At 48.5% G+C, this 16,711-nt stretch overlaps 1 protein-coding gene across 1 annotated transcript in view; it reads left to right on the top strand.

Annotated features, from left to right (window-relative positions):
- The window catches only part of NKD1 (NKD inhibitor of WNT signaling pathway 1), a 104,938-nt gene that overhangs the window by 59,201 nt on the left and 29,026 nt on the right, over positions 1-16,711 (top strand). The window contains exon 4 of the mRNA XM_007538418.3: positions 11,498-11,564. Coding sequence (XP_007538480.1) covers positions 11,498-11,564 — 67 coding nt within the window. The remainder of the gene's footprint in view (positions 1-11,497; positions 11,565-16,711) is intronic.

The following is a 16,711-nucleotide window of genomic DNA, read 5'->3' as shown; positions in this document are numbered from 1 at the left end:
CCACACATGGTGACATGTGCTCTGCCCAATTAGCCACCACCCACTCACAAGACTGAGACATTCTCCTAAGCCTCAGTTTATCTCTAGCTACACTGTGGTGACACTGGTCCTCAGCTCCCCAGATTGTTAGGAGCAGATGACACTATGCCTGATGCTCTGAGCAAAGCACTTGGCATCCATCAAGCCCTTTCAAAAGAAATGATGGTTATTATTATCACTGAGTCCTTTGTGTTGGTGACCTCAGTTACTCCCACTCCCTGGTTTCTACTGCAGAAACTCCTTTGAACGCGGACATCTCGTAGGAAAATTCCAGTCACGCTGACAGTAAGCAAACTTTCGAAACTCCCAGACTCCACCCAACCAGGATGGTCTGCCTCGAGTTGGTCCCTCTCTTCTTCCTAAGAGCTCTGACATCCCAAAGGCTGGAGAGGAAGGAGAATTCTGGGCAATGCCCAACTTTGCCATTTGCTCCCGGCCTGGAAATCTCATTCTTAATATAATGCTACGAGGTCTGTGGTCAGTGGGAAAAGCATCCAGTGGGATTCCGACAGCTGCTTTGATCTCTCCTCCAGGTGCCTGTATCCCCTCCTTCCTTCTTCCCCTCCTCCTCCCACCCATCCTCACCTATTGGGCCCAGCCCACCACAGAGGCAGAAGACCTCAACTTTGGGGTCTCAAGACCTTGTTGTTCCCAGAGCATGATCTATACCCTCCTGGGAGATGGGGCTGAGGCCAGGGGTGGACTCTTTGTGTCTTAATACTTCTGTATTTGTTGGAATTCTGTGCTTGTAAACCCCTGCTATAACCAAGGACATCACACTTACAGTTTGACTGGTCTTTTTACTTATGACAATGCTAGACTTAAATATATATATATAAGGGTGAAGCTTGCTGGCAGAATAGCTCACTTGGATAGGTGCACTTCTTTGTTATGTGTGCAACCCAGGTTTGAGCGTGGACCCCACTGCACTGAAGGAAGCTTTGGTGCTATGGTCTCTCTGCCTCCCTGTATCTGTGTTAGAAGAAAAATTAATTAGTTAAAAACTATATATGTATATCTCTGGGTGGTGGTGCACCTGGCTTGTACACATGTGTTTCCATGTGCAAGGACCCAGGTTCTAGCCCTTGATCTCCACCTACAGAGGGGAAGCTTCATGAGATGTGTCTCTCTTTCTCTTCCCCTCCCCTCTCAATTTCTTTCTGTCCTATGAAATAAAAGAAAGGGAAAATAGGAGTAAAAGTGACCTCTTGGAGTGGTGGATTCACCATGTAGGCACTGAGCCCCAGAGATCACCCTGTTGGCAATTAACAAGAAAAGAAAAAGGAGTGGGTGGCGGGGGTGGGGGGGCGGAGAGAAAGAGAGAGAAAAGAGTGAATGCCCATTCATAGAAAAATGTTTAAAGTTGAAGTGTTCAGGGTTCTTGGTAACCCCAGTGGGACCCCATTTTGGGGACTTGGGATGATAATATATAGGTGCCCGGAGTTTTCTGGGGAGTCTACCAGGCATAGTCTTTGCTGTCCCATGGCTGCCTGTGCTTCCAGGACTGGGGAACCCATCTTTGGGGAGCTTCATTGTACCCTGTACAGTCTAAGTCCTGAGGTCGGCAGCTGGGAATACTGTAATTTCAGGCACTAGGACTTTGCTAATTCCTTGTTAAGTTCTGCCATCCACTCTGCCCACCACTCACCTTCCCAGTGCAATCCCATGTACCCAGATGCTAGAGTGCCCAGGTCATGGGGGCAGGGGGCAGAGTTGTGAGGGCAGAGGCTAGGGGTCCATATGGAGAGGCTGGGAGTGCATCTCTGGAGTCCTGAGGGCCCAGTCCTCACAGGTCAACTCCAGCTCCAGGCTGATATCCTAGGAGTTGGCCTCCTCTCCTCCAGAGTGGAGCAGCTTGGGTACCTTTGTGGAGGGACCCCAAACTCCCTGTTCACCAAAGCTGACCTCTGGTTTGCCACGCTTGCCTGGGCGTGTGTGTGTGTGTGTGTGTGTGTGTGTGTGTGTGTCTTAAACAGTTTTATAGAATTGTCAGATTGTAGGAGTATTTTCATATCTACACTTTGTGCATAGTTTCATATCTATACTTTGTGCATAACCACCTTTGTTTCATATCTACACTTTGTGCATAACCACCTTATCCCCTATCATCTTAGTTCTCACAACATTTTTAAAAATTTAGTTATTGGATAGACAGCCAGAAATCAAGAGGGAAGAGTGTGATAGAGGGGAGGTAGAGAGACACTTGCAGCACAGCTTCACCACTTGAAAAAGCTTCCCCCCTGCAGGTGGAGAATGGGATGGGGAGGAGGGCTTGAACTCAGGGCCTTGCGCGTTGTAACATGTCTGTTCAACCAGGTGTGCCATCACCTGGCCCCCTCACAACATTTTATGAGACAATCTATCTCTTTTTTTTTGCTTTAGTCATGTATACCCACATATGAGTGAAACCACTGATAGTTGTCTTTTACCTCTTTTTTTACTTAGCATAATCACCTCTAATACTTACCTGTTTTGTTCCAGATGGTACAATCACATTCCTTTTTCACCAGAGTAGTCTTCCACTGAGTCTATATCCTATAATTTTTATATCCAGTCATCATATCATTGTGCATTCAGATTGTTTCCTTACTTTGGATATTGTAAATAATGTAGCTTTGAATTTAGGGTTGCACACATCCCTTTGAATCTGTGCTTCTGTGTCTAGAAATCTGGAGCTTGGGTTTTGGGAGGTGGAAGCTTGGTTCTGGGGGCTGTGGGAGTCTGAGATTTCAGCAGTGCTTGAGGAAAGCCCCATCCAGTGGCTGTGAGCAGTGGGGTCTATTAGTGACTTATGTGACCATGTCATCCCTCCCCCCCCCCCCCAGAGGCAGCTGAGAGTGGGCCTGAGCTCAGAACTCATGTAATGAAGTATTTACTTAGTGGCTACTTGTGGCAGGCGCTGTGCCAGGTCAAAATAGACCCAAGGAGCCTGCTGTGGGAGGCTTCTGTATCCCCAGGGCCCTAGCTGAGGTTCCCTCCCAGATTTCCTCCTATGAGAAGAGGAATCCCTTCTCTTTATGAGCCAGCCCAACATTCTGCTGACATCTTGAAGGAGTGAGTCTCTTTCCCTCCTGTCCCCAGGGAGGAAGGAATCCCCCGTCCATCCCAGCCTGCACCTGGAGCCATGGCCTCCAGGAACCCTCAGGAACAGATAGTGAGCACCCCCTTTCCCTGCCCTTGCCTGCCCTTTGCAACGCACTGGCCTGCATGTTGCACTGGTTGGTAGGCAGTGGGTGATTCTTCACATTTTGGGCCTGCTGTGCTGTGGGTATAGTAGGCTCCAGTGAAAGCCTGGAGAGGTGGGGGCAGAAGTAACAAAGGTTTCTGTGTTAGAGACGGGGACAAGGACCCTGCTGCCCCTCCACCCCTCTTGATCCCCAGTATGTAGAGATGGACTCTGTTCTATTACTGCAGTGACAGGGGCTGGAGCCCCAGAAGATCTGTGCCCATTCTAAGGGACCACAAAGCATCATCTAGGTCTGTGTCCCTATTCTAGACAAGAGGAGCTCAGAGCCTGGAAGGTTCAAAATGTTCCAGAAAGTTCTAACCCCTCTCTGTCACCTTTTCTTCTCCAGCAAACTTTGAACAGTCATTTAATCATCTGGCCGAGTCTCAGGTCCCTCTTTTGTAAAGTGTTATTGCATGGGGGTTTTGTTAAATTGGGCTTTAATTAGGGTGGGGGTGGGGGTGGGAGCACAGTGGTTTATACAAGAGACTTCCATGCCTGAGGCGCCAAAGGTCTCAAATTCAGCCCCAGCCCCAGCCCCAGCCCCAGCATAAGCCAGAGCTGAACAGTATTCTAGTAAAAAAGAAAAAAAAAATTAATGGCTCAAGCAATATATAAATGTATAACTATACATTATCTGTTAAGTTAAAAATTGGAGTAAGCCTGATTAAAACTGATGTCTCTGACCTCCCATTCCTCCTCTATCTCTCTTCACCTCCTCCCCTCCTGGAAGTGGGGTGTGTGTGTGTGTGTTTGTGTGTGTTTGTGTGTGTGTGTTGCACACGCACACTATAACACACACACACACCCCACACTCTGAGTGCACCTTGCTCCTTTCTGTGCATCATGCTGCTGGGCTGCCCAGCTCTTTGGAACCCTGCATGTCTCCCCCTCCCCACCCCCCAACCATAGATATAGCCATGCTTCCATGGGCATGCAGCCCGTTTCTGACTGCTAGTTAATAGGAATGCCACTGGACTTGCCTGTGTCTCCCTGATGCACACACGAGTGGTGTCCCAGGGTGGACACTGAGGTGCGGAGTTGCAGGCTGTTGGGATTTTGCAGGGAGAAAACAGGAGCATGTTCTGAGAAGATGCTGGAAGTCAGTCAGTGCCACAGAGAGAAGCTCAGAGGCAATGCCTTCACCTCTGTGGTAGACGCCAGCTTGGGCATCACAATTTCTCATGAGCATCTCTTTGAGCTCTAACCCCACCCCTGAACCCCCCCATATTTTGCAAGAGTGCAAAAGGGAGACTGAAAGGGCTTGACAAGGTAGCTGCTGTCGCTCAGCTGCCTTGCCTTCTAGATCAGGCTGGGCTAGAGACAAGGGTCCCTGCCCTGACCGCCTCAGCCAGGGAGGCCCATTGATGAGGGAACTATGGTGCTGTGGACTCCCCGCTGGGCTGCTGCTCTCTCCACAGTGTGCTGGGAAGAGGGAGAGCTCACCAGGAATTTCCTGGGGCAGCTCCAGGGCAGGCTGCTTGCATCTGGGGTTACAGGGTGACTGGGTCTGGGTCCTGCTTCCACCCTTCTGTCACTCCACCATCACCATCCTCTTGTGTCCTAGCCCAGTCCATCGTTGCAATCTTGCAATCTCCGATTTGCACCCCAGGTTCTGTGGGCGCCGGGAGTTTCCTTTGAATCCCCATGGCACCAACATCTGTTAGCTCTTAGAGAACAGAAAGATTGACAAAACACTGCTGAGGCAGGCGGTGGGGGGAGATATTAAGCTCAGGAGTATGAAGTCTCAAAGACAAAGAGGAAAAACCCCAACCCTGCTCCAGCCCGTTCCCCAGGGCTCGGCTTTGATGTGGTTTTCCCTTCCCAGAGGCCTTATAAGGCAGTGTGCCTGCTTCTGGGCTAGGGCTGGTGCTGGCTGCTCACACATGGGGAGCCTGCCTGTCTTTCTGGGGCCCCTAGTGGGGTAGAGGAGGGCTGGGGATCAGGAGGGTGCAGGTCTGAGCCCTGTGACCCAAGAAATCAGAAAGCCTGGTCACTGCGTGGGGCCAGCCTGACACCAGACTGGGTGGGCAGGAGGTGTAGGGGTCCAGAACAGACTGTCCCAGAGACTAAAGAGGGGACTGACATGAGAGGGACACAGAGGGGTAGCTGAGTAGGGATGAGGGGAGGGGGGTTGTGAAGGGAGGTCAGTACACAGCCAGCCCTGCCCCAACGCTTCTCATGGGGCTGGGTGGCCTGCTTCAGCCTGTGCTCAGACTCTAGAGCTGTGTGACCCTGGGCAAGTCACTTTAGCTCTCTGTGCCTCTGTTTGCTCATTGGTAAAGTGGTGGTGGTGATGATGCTGCCTCAAAAGGTTGCCGTGAGGGTGAAATGTCAATCACTTAAATCAGTTCCGGGGCAGGAGAGGAGCTTCTTCCTTGTCTCTGTGAGAGCATGGAAGCCTCTGAGCCCCAGCGGTGGGGCCAGGAAACTTGCTCAGCACTTTGTAGGCAGTGATTTATTTAGTCCTTATAATACCCCGGGGTGGGGGGCTATCTAGAGTTCCATCCCTGAGTGAGGACAGATGGGTAGACCGAGGCATGGTCTTAAGCTTAAGTTTGTTCACCCAAATGAGCCAGCTGATTAAGGCACATATGGTTTCACTCATATGCAGAATATAGAGAACTGAGTATATGAATGTGGCGGGGGGGGGGGATGTCAACCTCTATCTAAGGCTGTGGGAGAACTAGAGTGGCTACCTATAGGGTGGGGATGGGAACACAGATCTTTGGTGAGGGGGAGTGGTAATAATAATAATAAATAAAAATAAATAACAGCATAGCAGGGATTTTTAAATCCCTGTAATCTTGGCAACTCCACTTCTAAGCCCTGCACCCCTGGGGCCCAGGCTCCCTATGGGGTCCATATCTGGTGATGGTCCTCAGCAGTGTGCTTAGTTCCTCCTAGGTGCCTGTCCCAGACCTGACATGCAGGGCTCCCAGCTGGGGTTCTGCTGGAATATGAGGCCAAGTCCCTGCCCAATAGGGAGGAATTGTGGGGATGTCTTTCTAGCCTGTTGGAGAGATGGGGTGTCCTTGGCCACTTACCGTCTGGAACTGCTGCCCAGGATGTTCTTCCTACAGTTCTTTTTTTTTTTTCTTTTTTTCTTTTTTGGGTGGAGGAGGGTGGTGGCAGGGGTTGATTTCTGGAACCTCACTGTTCTGGGCTAACATTTTCAGAGAGAAAAAGGGGAAGAAGACATAGCACCAAAGCTTCCTCCAGTGCTGTGGGGGCCAGGTTCCTTCCTGCATTTCTTTAAGCATGGTCCTTATTCCTTTTAAGAGCCAGGACTCTTAGCCACCTCTGTCCCTGTGTGTACTGGAGCCCTGAGTCCCCTGTGCAGATTCAGGCCAGGCATCCAGAGAGAGCTGGTGGGAGTCTTGGCCTTGAGATCAAGAGCTTCCTTCTCATTTAAACGCAGGGCTATTGGAACCCTTGTCTCTGGAATCCCACAGAGAGAGCCACATATACCATGAGAGCTTGGAAAATGATGCGAGTGCCCATTATTATTATTATTATTTTGCCACCAGCATTATTGCTGGGGCTCAGTGCCTGCCCGACTCCACCATTCCCAGCAGCCATTTTTTTTCCTTTTGCTTTCTTTTTGATGGAGGGTGGGGGTGGAGAGAAAGAGAGATAAGAGGAGAGATACCTATAGCACTGCTCCAATGCTTGTGAAACTTCTACCCCCCCACACTTCCCACAGGTGGGGAACAGGGGTTTGAACCTGGATCCTCACTTTACCAGGTGAGCCACCTCCTATCCCCATTATTCTTAATTTCTTTTTTTTTAAATTTTTTTAATATTTATTTATTCCCTTTTGTTGCCCTTGTTTTATTACTGTAGTTATTATTATTGTTGTCATCATTGTTGGATAAGACAGAGAGAAATGGAGAGAGGAGGGGAAGGCAGAGAGGGGGAGAGAAAGACAGACACCTGCAGACCTGCTTCACCACCTGTGAAGCGACTCCCCTGCAGGTGGGGAGCCAGGACTCGAACCAGGATTCTTACTCCAGTCCTTGCGCTTTGTGCCACCTGCATTTAACCCGCTTCGCTACAGCCTGACTCCCTATTCTTAATTTCTTAACAGCAATAGTATCCCGTTTCCTAAGGTCTTCCTTGAGGGTTGGGGTGTTTTCTTTAAAAGAAAAAAAAAAAAGCAAGAAAATACCTCTCATTTTACAATTTACAAAATCATTTTTGTGAGCATTTGCTACTAGAAAGATGGAAAGGGCAGGTTTGTGGTTATGAAAGAAGAGTGGTGTGTGTGTGTGTGTGTGTGTGTGTGTGTGTGTGTGTGTGTGTGTGTGTGTGTGTGTGTGTGTATAAAGGATCTGAGTTTGGCACCTGCACAGGCTTCTCAGCTGCCTTAATATTGGCAGTGGCATATTATGGCTCCCAAGTTACAGATAAGTAGAGTGAGGCTCTCGGCAGGCAGTGGCTGTCCCAGGTCCAATGACAAGGAAGGTGATAGAGCCAGGACATGATCCACTATGGAGATCAGCCATTCACCTTGCCTTTGGCCTAGAATTCAGAATCTGGGGACAATAGAACATTGACAGTCACTGAGCTGCCTGACTCAGTAGATAAAAAGATTGATTTGTTTGTTTGTTTGTTTGTTTTTGCAAGAAGTTGAGCTTCTGTCTGCACCATCCAGTGTCAGCAGCTGTGGTACTGTGATGCTTTCAAAGACTTACATGGACCCAGAGATGGCTTAGTGGGACGAGAACGACCCCTCGAACTTGCCAGAACTTGCCAGAACTCTGCTTTAATATGCAGTGACATCGCTTTAATATGTCAGGGAGCTCGCCTCCCAGCAGACAGTTCTCCTCAGAGAGCATGAAAACTGTCAGGCAGTGACAGCTGAGGGTGCATTAGATATACCACCACACGTCGTTATTGGGGTCCCAGATGGCTGCTTTGTTGGCGGTGACATTCGGAGGCTTGAAACTCCTCCAGGCATGCCAGTGAAAAGATTCATGAACCCCCGAGTCTCTGTCCTCACAGAGCCCGTGGTCCTCACCATCCACTGGTCAGAGTGGTGGCTGAGGTCAGCACCCAGCTCCTTTCTCCAGAAGCCTCAGACAGACCAGAGAAGGTTTGCTGGTCCTCCTGCAAGGAAGTGCCACCTGCCAGCCTCTGGGGGCAGGCAGTATCCATCTTTCTCAGGCATGAAAGAGCACCTCTAATTGGCTGCCAGGGTGTCCCAGCCATCTAATGATGCCACCGGGTGCGTCCCTTTCCTGTCACCATCTCCCAGCTCCCCTGTCAACTCCAGCTCTGTTAACACAAACAGCCAGCTTACAAGCCTGGGAAATGTTCAGTGATTATAATAATTGGCGGTGGAGAGGAAAGGAGAAGCCATCCTGACTTGAGTCAAGTGGCCTGTCTTTCAAGTCCACAGGACACGAGAATTGGGATGCCCACATTTCAACAGCCTTTCAGGAAGAGAGTGTCATGCCCCAGAAGGGTTTGAAAGAAGAGAACTGAGCAGACCAGCCCTAATCCACAGAGCATCAGCTGTGCATCTCAAAAAGAGCCTGAGCTCTACCTCCAGCTGTGCCCAGTTGATAAGATCAGCTACCCCAGGCATTGTTTTTCTTTTGTTCATCAAGTAGAGCGGTGGATTTGCTTTTAAGCATCTGAAGTGTAGGATTCTTTTTTTCTTTTTCCCTCCTTCTAATTTTCCAGGAGAGGGTCTTTTTTCTTTCTCTTCGCTCTCTCTCTCTCCCCCCTCTCTCTTTTTCAAAAACAGAAGTGGGTGACAGCTGCTGAGTTTGGGCTTTTTTTTTTCTTTCCTTTCTTTCTCTCTTTTCTAGCTTGTCATTTTGTGCTTCTAGCTTGTCATTTTGTGCACTGCCAGAGCATCATTTTGACTTCAAGTGCGAAGATGGCGGTATCATCTTGTCTTTTAACTCAGATGAGGAGCATTCCCCAAGTGGCTTCCTCAGAACATGGAGGCCACATGAGGCTTTTGAAAAATAAAAACTCCATGGCCTGCCTGCTCAGTTTTGGGGGCAGGCAGTACAGGTTTCTGCTTGAATATATGCAATGCCCATGACCGTAGGAAGCTCTACAGTCAGAGGTCTTGTTGAACTTTGTTTATAACAGTCTCTTTTTGATCCAAGAGCTCTTCCTGCCGGAACACCAATACATGCAGAGATGGTCTGTCAGGCCTTCCTCTAATGTCATCTGTCTTCAGAGCTATCCGGCTGGGGTGGGGTTAGACAGGCAGGACCTTTACTAGCAACTCTGACATTTCCCAGTCTGGGGACCAGTCACATGTCCCTGCCAACCTGCCAAGGCCACCTCAGAGGAAGCCTGCTGTGGCTGGGGTTGGGGGGGGAGGGCAGCTCTGCCAGATGGGAGCTTCACCTCACACCTGGGAAACAGGCCAGGCCAGCCATTGAAAGTGATGTATGCTGGGGAGATGGAAGAGGCATGACTAAAGATGAGTAGAGGGAGTCAGGTGGTAGTGCAGCGGGTTAAGCGCAGGTGGCGCAAAGCACAAGGACTGGAGTAAGGATCCCGGTTTGAGTCCCAGCTCCCCACCTGCAGGGGAGTCACTTCACAGGTGGTGAAACAGGTCTGCAGGTGTCTGTCTTTCTCTCCTCCTCTCTGTCTTCCCCTCCTCTCTCCGTTTCTCTCTGTCCTATCCAACAATGACGACATCAATAACTACAATAATAAAACAACAAGGGCACCAAAAGGGAATGAATGAATGAATGAATGAATGAATGAATGAATGAATGAATAATAAATAAATAAATAAATAAAGATGAGTAGAGCCAGAGCATGCTCAGTGCTGAATCTTGTGCTTCCGGGCTCCGGGTTGTGGTTTGTGTTAAGAGCAACAGGGAGTGTCCCCACAGTGAATCCAAATCCAAGAGTGAAGCCCTTCTGGGACCCTCTGTTGGAGGAAGAATCTAAATTGAGATCTTGTCTTGAGGCCCACAGGAAGGGTCCTGGGTCCTGAGTCCTTCAGTTTGGTTCCAAGGGAAAGATGAGGGAGATTTCTCTGATTTATGTCTTTGTCTTTATCCTGCAACATAAGATAGAGCTTGTTTTATTTTTTTTTAACTTAGTAAAATTTGTATTAGTTTTTTTAATAATAGTTTACAAGATTGTAAGAGTTGAGGGGAGGGTAGAGTCAATGAAATAGCTCACTTGGATAGTGTATAGCGTTGCCATGTGTGTAACCCAGGTTCAAGCCTGAAGCTCTACATCATTGAAGCAAGCTTTGGTAGTATGGTCTCTCTCTCTCTCTCTCTCTCTCTCCACCTCTGCCTTTGTGCTTCTGCCCATCTACCTCAATATTAAAAAGTAAGAGTACCGGGTATACACCATACTCATCTCAAAAGTTCTGTCTTCCCATACACCACCTCCCCTCAATAATAGCTACATTCTTACAGAGTCTTTGTGAAACAGGCTAACTTTTCTTTTTTTCTTTTATTTTCTTTCTTTTATTTATTTATTTTTTCTTTGCAAGGTTATGTGTTTCAATTCTCTGTATTTCTGATATGAGTGAAACTATCCGGTAGCTGTCTTTCACCTCTTTACTTCACTAAGCATAGCCATCTCCAGCTCCATCCATTTTGTCTCAAAGGACACAGTATCATCTTTCTGAATTACATAGTAGTATTCCATTGAGTATATATATACCAAAACCTGGTGGTCTGTACTTGGGCTATGGTGAGTTGGAATTTGTTTTCAGAGGGAAGGGTGTGTGTGCTATGCATTGTTTCATGGTGGGTAGTAGACTGAAAAGAAGTTACTTCCTAGAAAGCACTGTAATGTTGCACTTTTAAAAAGTAAGATAGTTTCGGGCCGGGTGGTGGCGCACCTGGTTGAGTGCACGTATTACAGTGCACAAGGACCCAAGTTCGAGCCCCTGGTCCCCACCTGCAGGGAAAAAGCTTTACGAGTGGTGAAGCAGTGCTGCAGGTGTCTCTCTGTCTCTCTCCCTCTCTATCACCCCCTTCCCTCTTGATTTCTGGCTGTCTCTATCCAATCAATAAAAGATTAAAAAATAAAATTAAAATAAATAAATAAATAAACATAGGATAGTTTCTACCCTTGTTGGCCTGAGTGTTCATCCGCAGAATCATAACAAAGTCCCAGCTTCCTGTGACTGACCTTACTCATGGGCATAATGCTCCTTTTAATGTCCCAAAACTCCATTGAGATCAGACCCTGATACTTCCTTAATGTACGTGCCGTGTCTCTTTCTAGGAACTCTTGGGTGAAGTTTTCAGAGAAACACTCAGCGAGGAGGAAGAAGAAGACTTTCGGCTAGAAGGTACTAGAGTTCACTTACTTTCTCCCCAGGCATGATGAGGTGGGGGAAAGGACATCTGCTCTACCATGTACCACATATATCCTGCAGAAAGTCTGCAGAGTGGTCACAGCAGAGAATTGGGCCTCTCGATGCAGTTTGGTGGGGTGAGGAGCAAGAGGGGAACATCCTGTTCACGGGTCCTAGCCCACCTTGGAGCTGGAGCCAGTAGACACATGGCAGCTCTGCTCTGTATCCATGTGGGAACTGGGACAGGCTGTTTCAGCTTCCCTTCCTGATTTTCTGGGTGTGTTCAAAGATTAGGCATAAAATAAGTAGTACATAAAGTAGCTGTTTTGGGGCCTGGTGGTGTTTCACCTGGTTAAGTACACAGTACTAAGAGCAAGGGCCTGTATAAGATCTGTATTGAAGCCCCTGGCTGTGGGGGGTGGGGGGATGCTTCACAAGTGGTGAAGCAGGTCTGCAGGTGTCTATCTTTCTCTCTCCCTCTCCCCTCTCAGTTTCTGTCTGTCCTAGCCAATAAAAAGAAAAAGAAAAAGAAAAAGAAAAAGAAAAAGAAAAAGAAAAAAAAGGAAAAATGGCCGCCAGGAGTAGTGGCTTCATAGTGTCAGCACCAAGCCCCATTGATAACCCTGGAGGCAAAAAAAAAAAAAAAAAAAAGTAACTGCTTTATTTCCCCCTTCCTCCATTCCTGTTCCCTAACCGGAATGCAGCATAAGCACATACACACGCATTGCAACCTCCCCTCCCCTCTGTCTCTCCTTTCTTTCTTTCTTTCTTTCTTTCTTTCTTTCTTTCTTTCTTTTTTTTTTTTTAAGATTTTATTTATTTATGAGAAAGACAGGAGGAGAGAGAGAACCAGACATCACTCTGGTACATGTGCTGCCGGGGATTGAACTGGGAACCTCATGCTTGAGAGTCCAAAGCCTTATCACTGCGCCACCTCCCTGACCACCTCTCTTTTCTTTCTTCAAGGGGAGATGCTGTGTCTGGCCATTTTGAATAAGTCATGTCATCTTGCTGAGTCTTAGTTTCCCCATCCACATAATAGGAATAAAGGTCTCCTTCCTGATGTCCTAGGCTGGCAGAAAGAACACTTGACATCTAAAAGTGTTTGCTAAATGGTACAGCATTTCCATGTGTTACTCAGATCAGAGTCGCAGGACCTAGGGGCAGGGTAGGCATTTGGTAGGAGAGCTGGAGGCTCGATATTCTTTGGGGGTGAGGAAGGGAAGGGAAATCTAGGCCTTGAATGGAGTTCAGACAGTGTCAGGAGGCCTCCTAGAGGCCCGTGGCCACATCTGGCCTGAGAGCTGATACAAATGTGGACTCTCTAGTTCTGCCAGGCCTGCTGAATCCAGTCTGCACTTCAGTAAGTGCCCTTAGTGACTTGCATGTACATTTCACTTTGAGGAGCTATTTCAAGAGAGCCCCCTGGTTGACCCAAGAGTTGGGGGCAGGCTGGTGAATCTACCTATTTATCTATCTAACATTGTAGAAATGGGAGACAATCCCCATCAAGGGCAGGGCCCACCAGCCCAAGAACTCATCTAAGACTGTGGCTAGTTCCCTTGAGTGTGTTTACTTGTGAGCCCAGTGGCTGCTCCTGAAGATGTTATCATCCCCTAGGCTCATGGAGAAGTGCTAGAATCTGGCACCTGGAGAAGATCTGGGGAGTCAGGCAAAGGCTTTGGGGAGCTAAGGTGACCCCAGACTTTGGCTCATGAGTTTCAGCACCTATGCTATGGATGTATTCCTTTGCTCATTCACTGGGCACTCTGTTAGCAAGTTTATCCTCTGGTCTCTCCATCCCTTCATCCATTCACTGGCCAAACAAGCCACTCATCTACCTGTCTGTCACACCTCATCTCTACACCCCCTACCCTCTGTTCACAGGTCCATGAGCCACCCATCCATGTTCACTGTCATCACTCCATCCCTGGTTCTACCCATGATCCATCCATCCATTGCTACTCATGTGTTTGCCAGCTCTCTTGTCACCTGTCCATCAGCTGCCCCTCACTGTCACCCATGAACCACCTTCCACAACCTCCCTCCATTCACCAGCATTCCCCTCATTCCTCCATCAAGCCACCCTCTAATCGCCTATCTCATCTCTCCCTCTGTCCATCATTCACTGAGTCCCTTGCTCCTGTCAACACACAGAGCACTTTTCTATTCATTGAGGCACAGTCTGCAATCGTCTGACCGATTTTCTCTGCAGAGAGGCATGAACTGGTGGGGAGAGGGAGGCTACTTTGCTTAGTGTCTGTGTGTGGCGAGCATAAGCCCTGCTGATGTGAGCAGATGGCACACTGGCCCAGGACCCAGCCACTGGGTTCCCTTCTGGCTCCAACACTGATTTACTGTGAATCTTAGACAGGTGTCACTCTCTCTGCCCACCTTGTTTTCTGTGATATAATGAAGGTGTGTGTGTGTTTGTTGGGGGTGAGGGGCATGGAGCTGGATGTCACTCATGAGCATTTGAAGGATGTAAGCACCATATAAAGGGCGGGCAGGGGGGTACAGTGTAAAACACTGGTAGCTGATGGGGTACAGATACGAGTTTCCTGAGGGCCTCAGCTCCTGCTGGGGAAAGAGTATGAGCTTGGTGGTGCTGTCTGGCTCTGGGACCTAACAGCAGCATGTCAGGTTTCCAGGGCAGCCTGGTGGTGTCCAGGCATGTCATTGGTGCCACTGATAAGGCAGGAGATTGAGTGTCATTCACCTGCCTTGGTTATCCAATGAGAAGTGGGCCCAGGTTGTTGGCCAAGTTTCTGCGTTCCTTTCTTCAAAGGGAAACTTATATGAGGGCCAGCAGAATAGCTCACCTTGGTAGTTTACTTGTTTTGCCGTGTGCCTGGCTCAGCTTTGAGCCTTATTCCCATTGCATGGAAGGAAGCTTTGGTGCTATCTCTCCCTCTCCCTCTCCCTCTCCCTCTCCCTCTCCCTCTCCCTCTCCCTCTCCCTCTCCCTCTCTCTTTCTCTCATATTCTATTATTTATTAGGTAGAGACAGAAACTGAGAGAGAGGAAGTCAGGTGGTAGCGCAGAGGGTTAAGCGCATGTGGCATGAAGAGCAAGGACCAGCGTAAAGATACTGGTTCGAGCCCCTGGCTCCCCACCTGCAGGGGAGTCACTTCACAGGCAGTGAAGCAGGTCTGCAGGTATCTATCTTTCTCTCCCCCTCTCTGTCTTCCCCATCTCTCTCCATTTCTCTCTGTCCTATCCAATAATGACGACAATAACAATAATAATAACTACAACAATTTAAAAAAAAAAGGGCAACAAAAAAGGGAAAATAAATAAATAAAATTTAAAAAATCAAAAAATAAAAGTAAAAAAAAGAAAGAAATTGAGAGAGAAGAGGATAATAGAGAGGGAAAGAGTGATACCTGCAGCACTGCTTCACAACTTGTGAAACTTCCCCTTCAGGTGGGAACCAGGAAGCTTGAACCTAGGTCCTCCTTGTGTGTTATAACGTGTGCTCGGCCCGATGCACCACCACCACCCAGCACCTCTGTCTCATTCTGTCTGAGAAGGTCAGCTTGGAGCGGTGAAGTCCTGGCAATAACCAAACAACAATAAAAACTTAGACAAGATCACAAATGTAAAATTGAGGCTAGTTGACAGAAAGTGCAGTATGTTATGAACAGTGTTGTTTTGTTTGTTAATTGTTTTTAGATTTTTAAACCATTGTATTTTTTATTTTTTAATATTTATTTTCCCTTTTATTGCCCTTGTTTTATTATTGTTGTTATTGATGTCATTGTAGTTGGATAGGACAGAGAGAAATGGAGAGAGGAGGGGAAGACAAAGAGGGGGAGAGAAAGACAGACACCTGCAGACCTGCTTCACTACCTGTGAAGCAACTCCCCTGCAGGTGGGGAGCCGGGGGCTTGAACCAGGATCCTTATGCAGGTCCTTGCACTTTGCACCATGTGCACTTCACCCGCTGCACTACCGTCCAACTCCCTCCATTTTATTTTTTAAAGTATTTATTTATGTTGGATAGAGACAAAGAAATTGAGAAGGGTATGAGAGAAAAAACAAGAGAGAGAGAAAGAACCTGTAGCACTGCTTTCCCGCTTGCAAAGCTTTCCCCCTGCAGGTGGGGACCAGAGGCTTAAACCCTGGTCCTTATGCGCTGTAACATGTGTGCTTAACCAAGTGCACCACCAACTGGTCCTAACAGTGTTAACTTTTATGCTACACACACACACACACTCCAGCAGTGCAATGGGTCTCCTTGTATGTCCTGTGTATCTACAACCCGTATACATAGTATTGTGTAAGTGGAGCCCTGGGCAGGCAAAAACCATTGCTCCTTCCAGGCAAGGCCAGAGGAGACAGAAGATGGGAAAGGAGCTCAAGGAGGACAGCGACACAGACCATAATTAACGCTTGTCCTTTCATGAGAAGAACGTAGTCATCAATTATGTTGGGGATAAAAGACAGCAGAATTAAAAAGGAAAGCAGTCAGGAAGCAAAGCAGGAAGTGGCCGTGGCCCCTCAACTCTTCGAAGGGACACTGGACACTGTGAGCCACAGGGGTTGCTCGCCCCCCCCCTTGGCAGTGGGCCCTAGGGTCCCCCAACGTGGGAAGGGGCACTGGGTTTTGTGAGAGCAGGTGCTGCAGTGGAGAGGGACCCACCTGGCTTGGAACTGGGGCTGCGGGCAGCCCTCTGTGCTCCTGGCCAAGGGAGGCCAGCCTGAATCCTGAATCTCTCCTTTGTCTTCCTCTTGGCCAAGTTCATTGCCTCTTGGCAGGTTGGAGGGTTGTTTCAGGGAGGAAAAAAGGCCATCTGAGACGTGAAGATAAAAAGAAGTCTTTTAGCCATCCCAGGAGAGGATGGCTTTAGCTCCTGCGTTGTTATGTAAAGCCGGCCCTAATCCAGAGTCTTAACCGCCTTAACTGGCCAGCTGGGAGCTCCAGGGATGGGAGATTAAGGCCAGGCTTGGGGAGCTGGGCTGGGGCCTGGGAGCTCCTTTTGAACTGTGGGAAGAACAAAGTAAACATCCAAAACTCCAGAACTGGCTGGGCGTGGCAGGGGTGGGACCTGTGGCTTTAGTGGGGAGAAGTAGAGTAGGACCCGCCCTCTGCTGACCATGAAGGGGTCTGAAGACCTGGGAGGGGCTACCCCTTACTTC

This window comes from Erinaceus europaeus, chromosome 2 (assembly GCF_950295315.1).
Source record: "Erinaceus europaeus chromosome 2, mEriEur2.1, whole genome shotgun sequence".
NCBI lineage: Eukaryota > Metazoa > Chordata > Mammalia > Eulipotyphla > Erinaceidae > Erinaceus > Erinaceus europaeus.
This window is presented reverse-complemented; position numbering and strand designations above follow the sequence as displayed.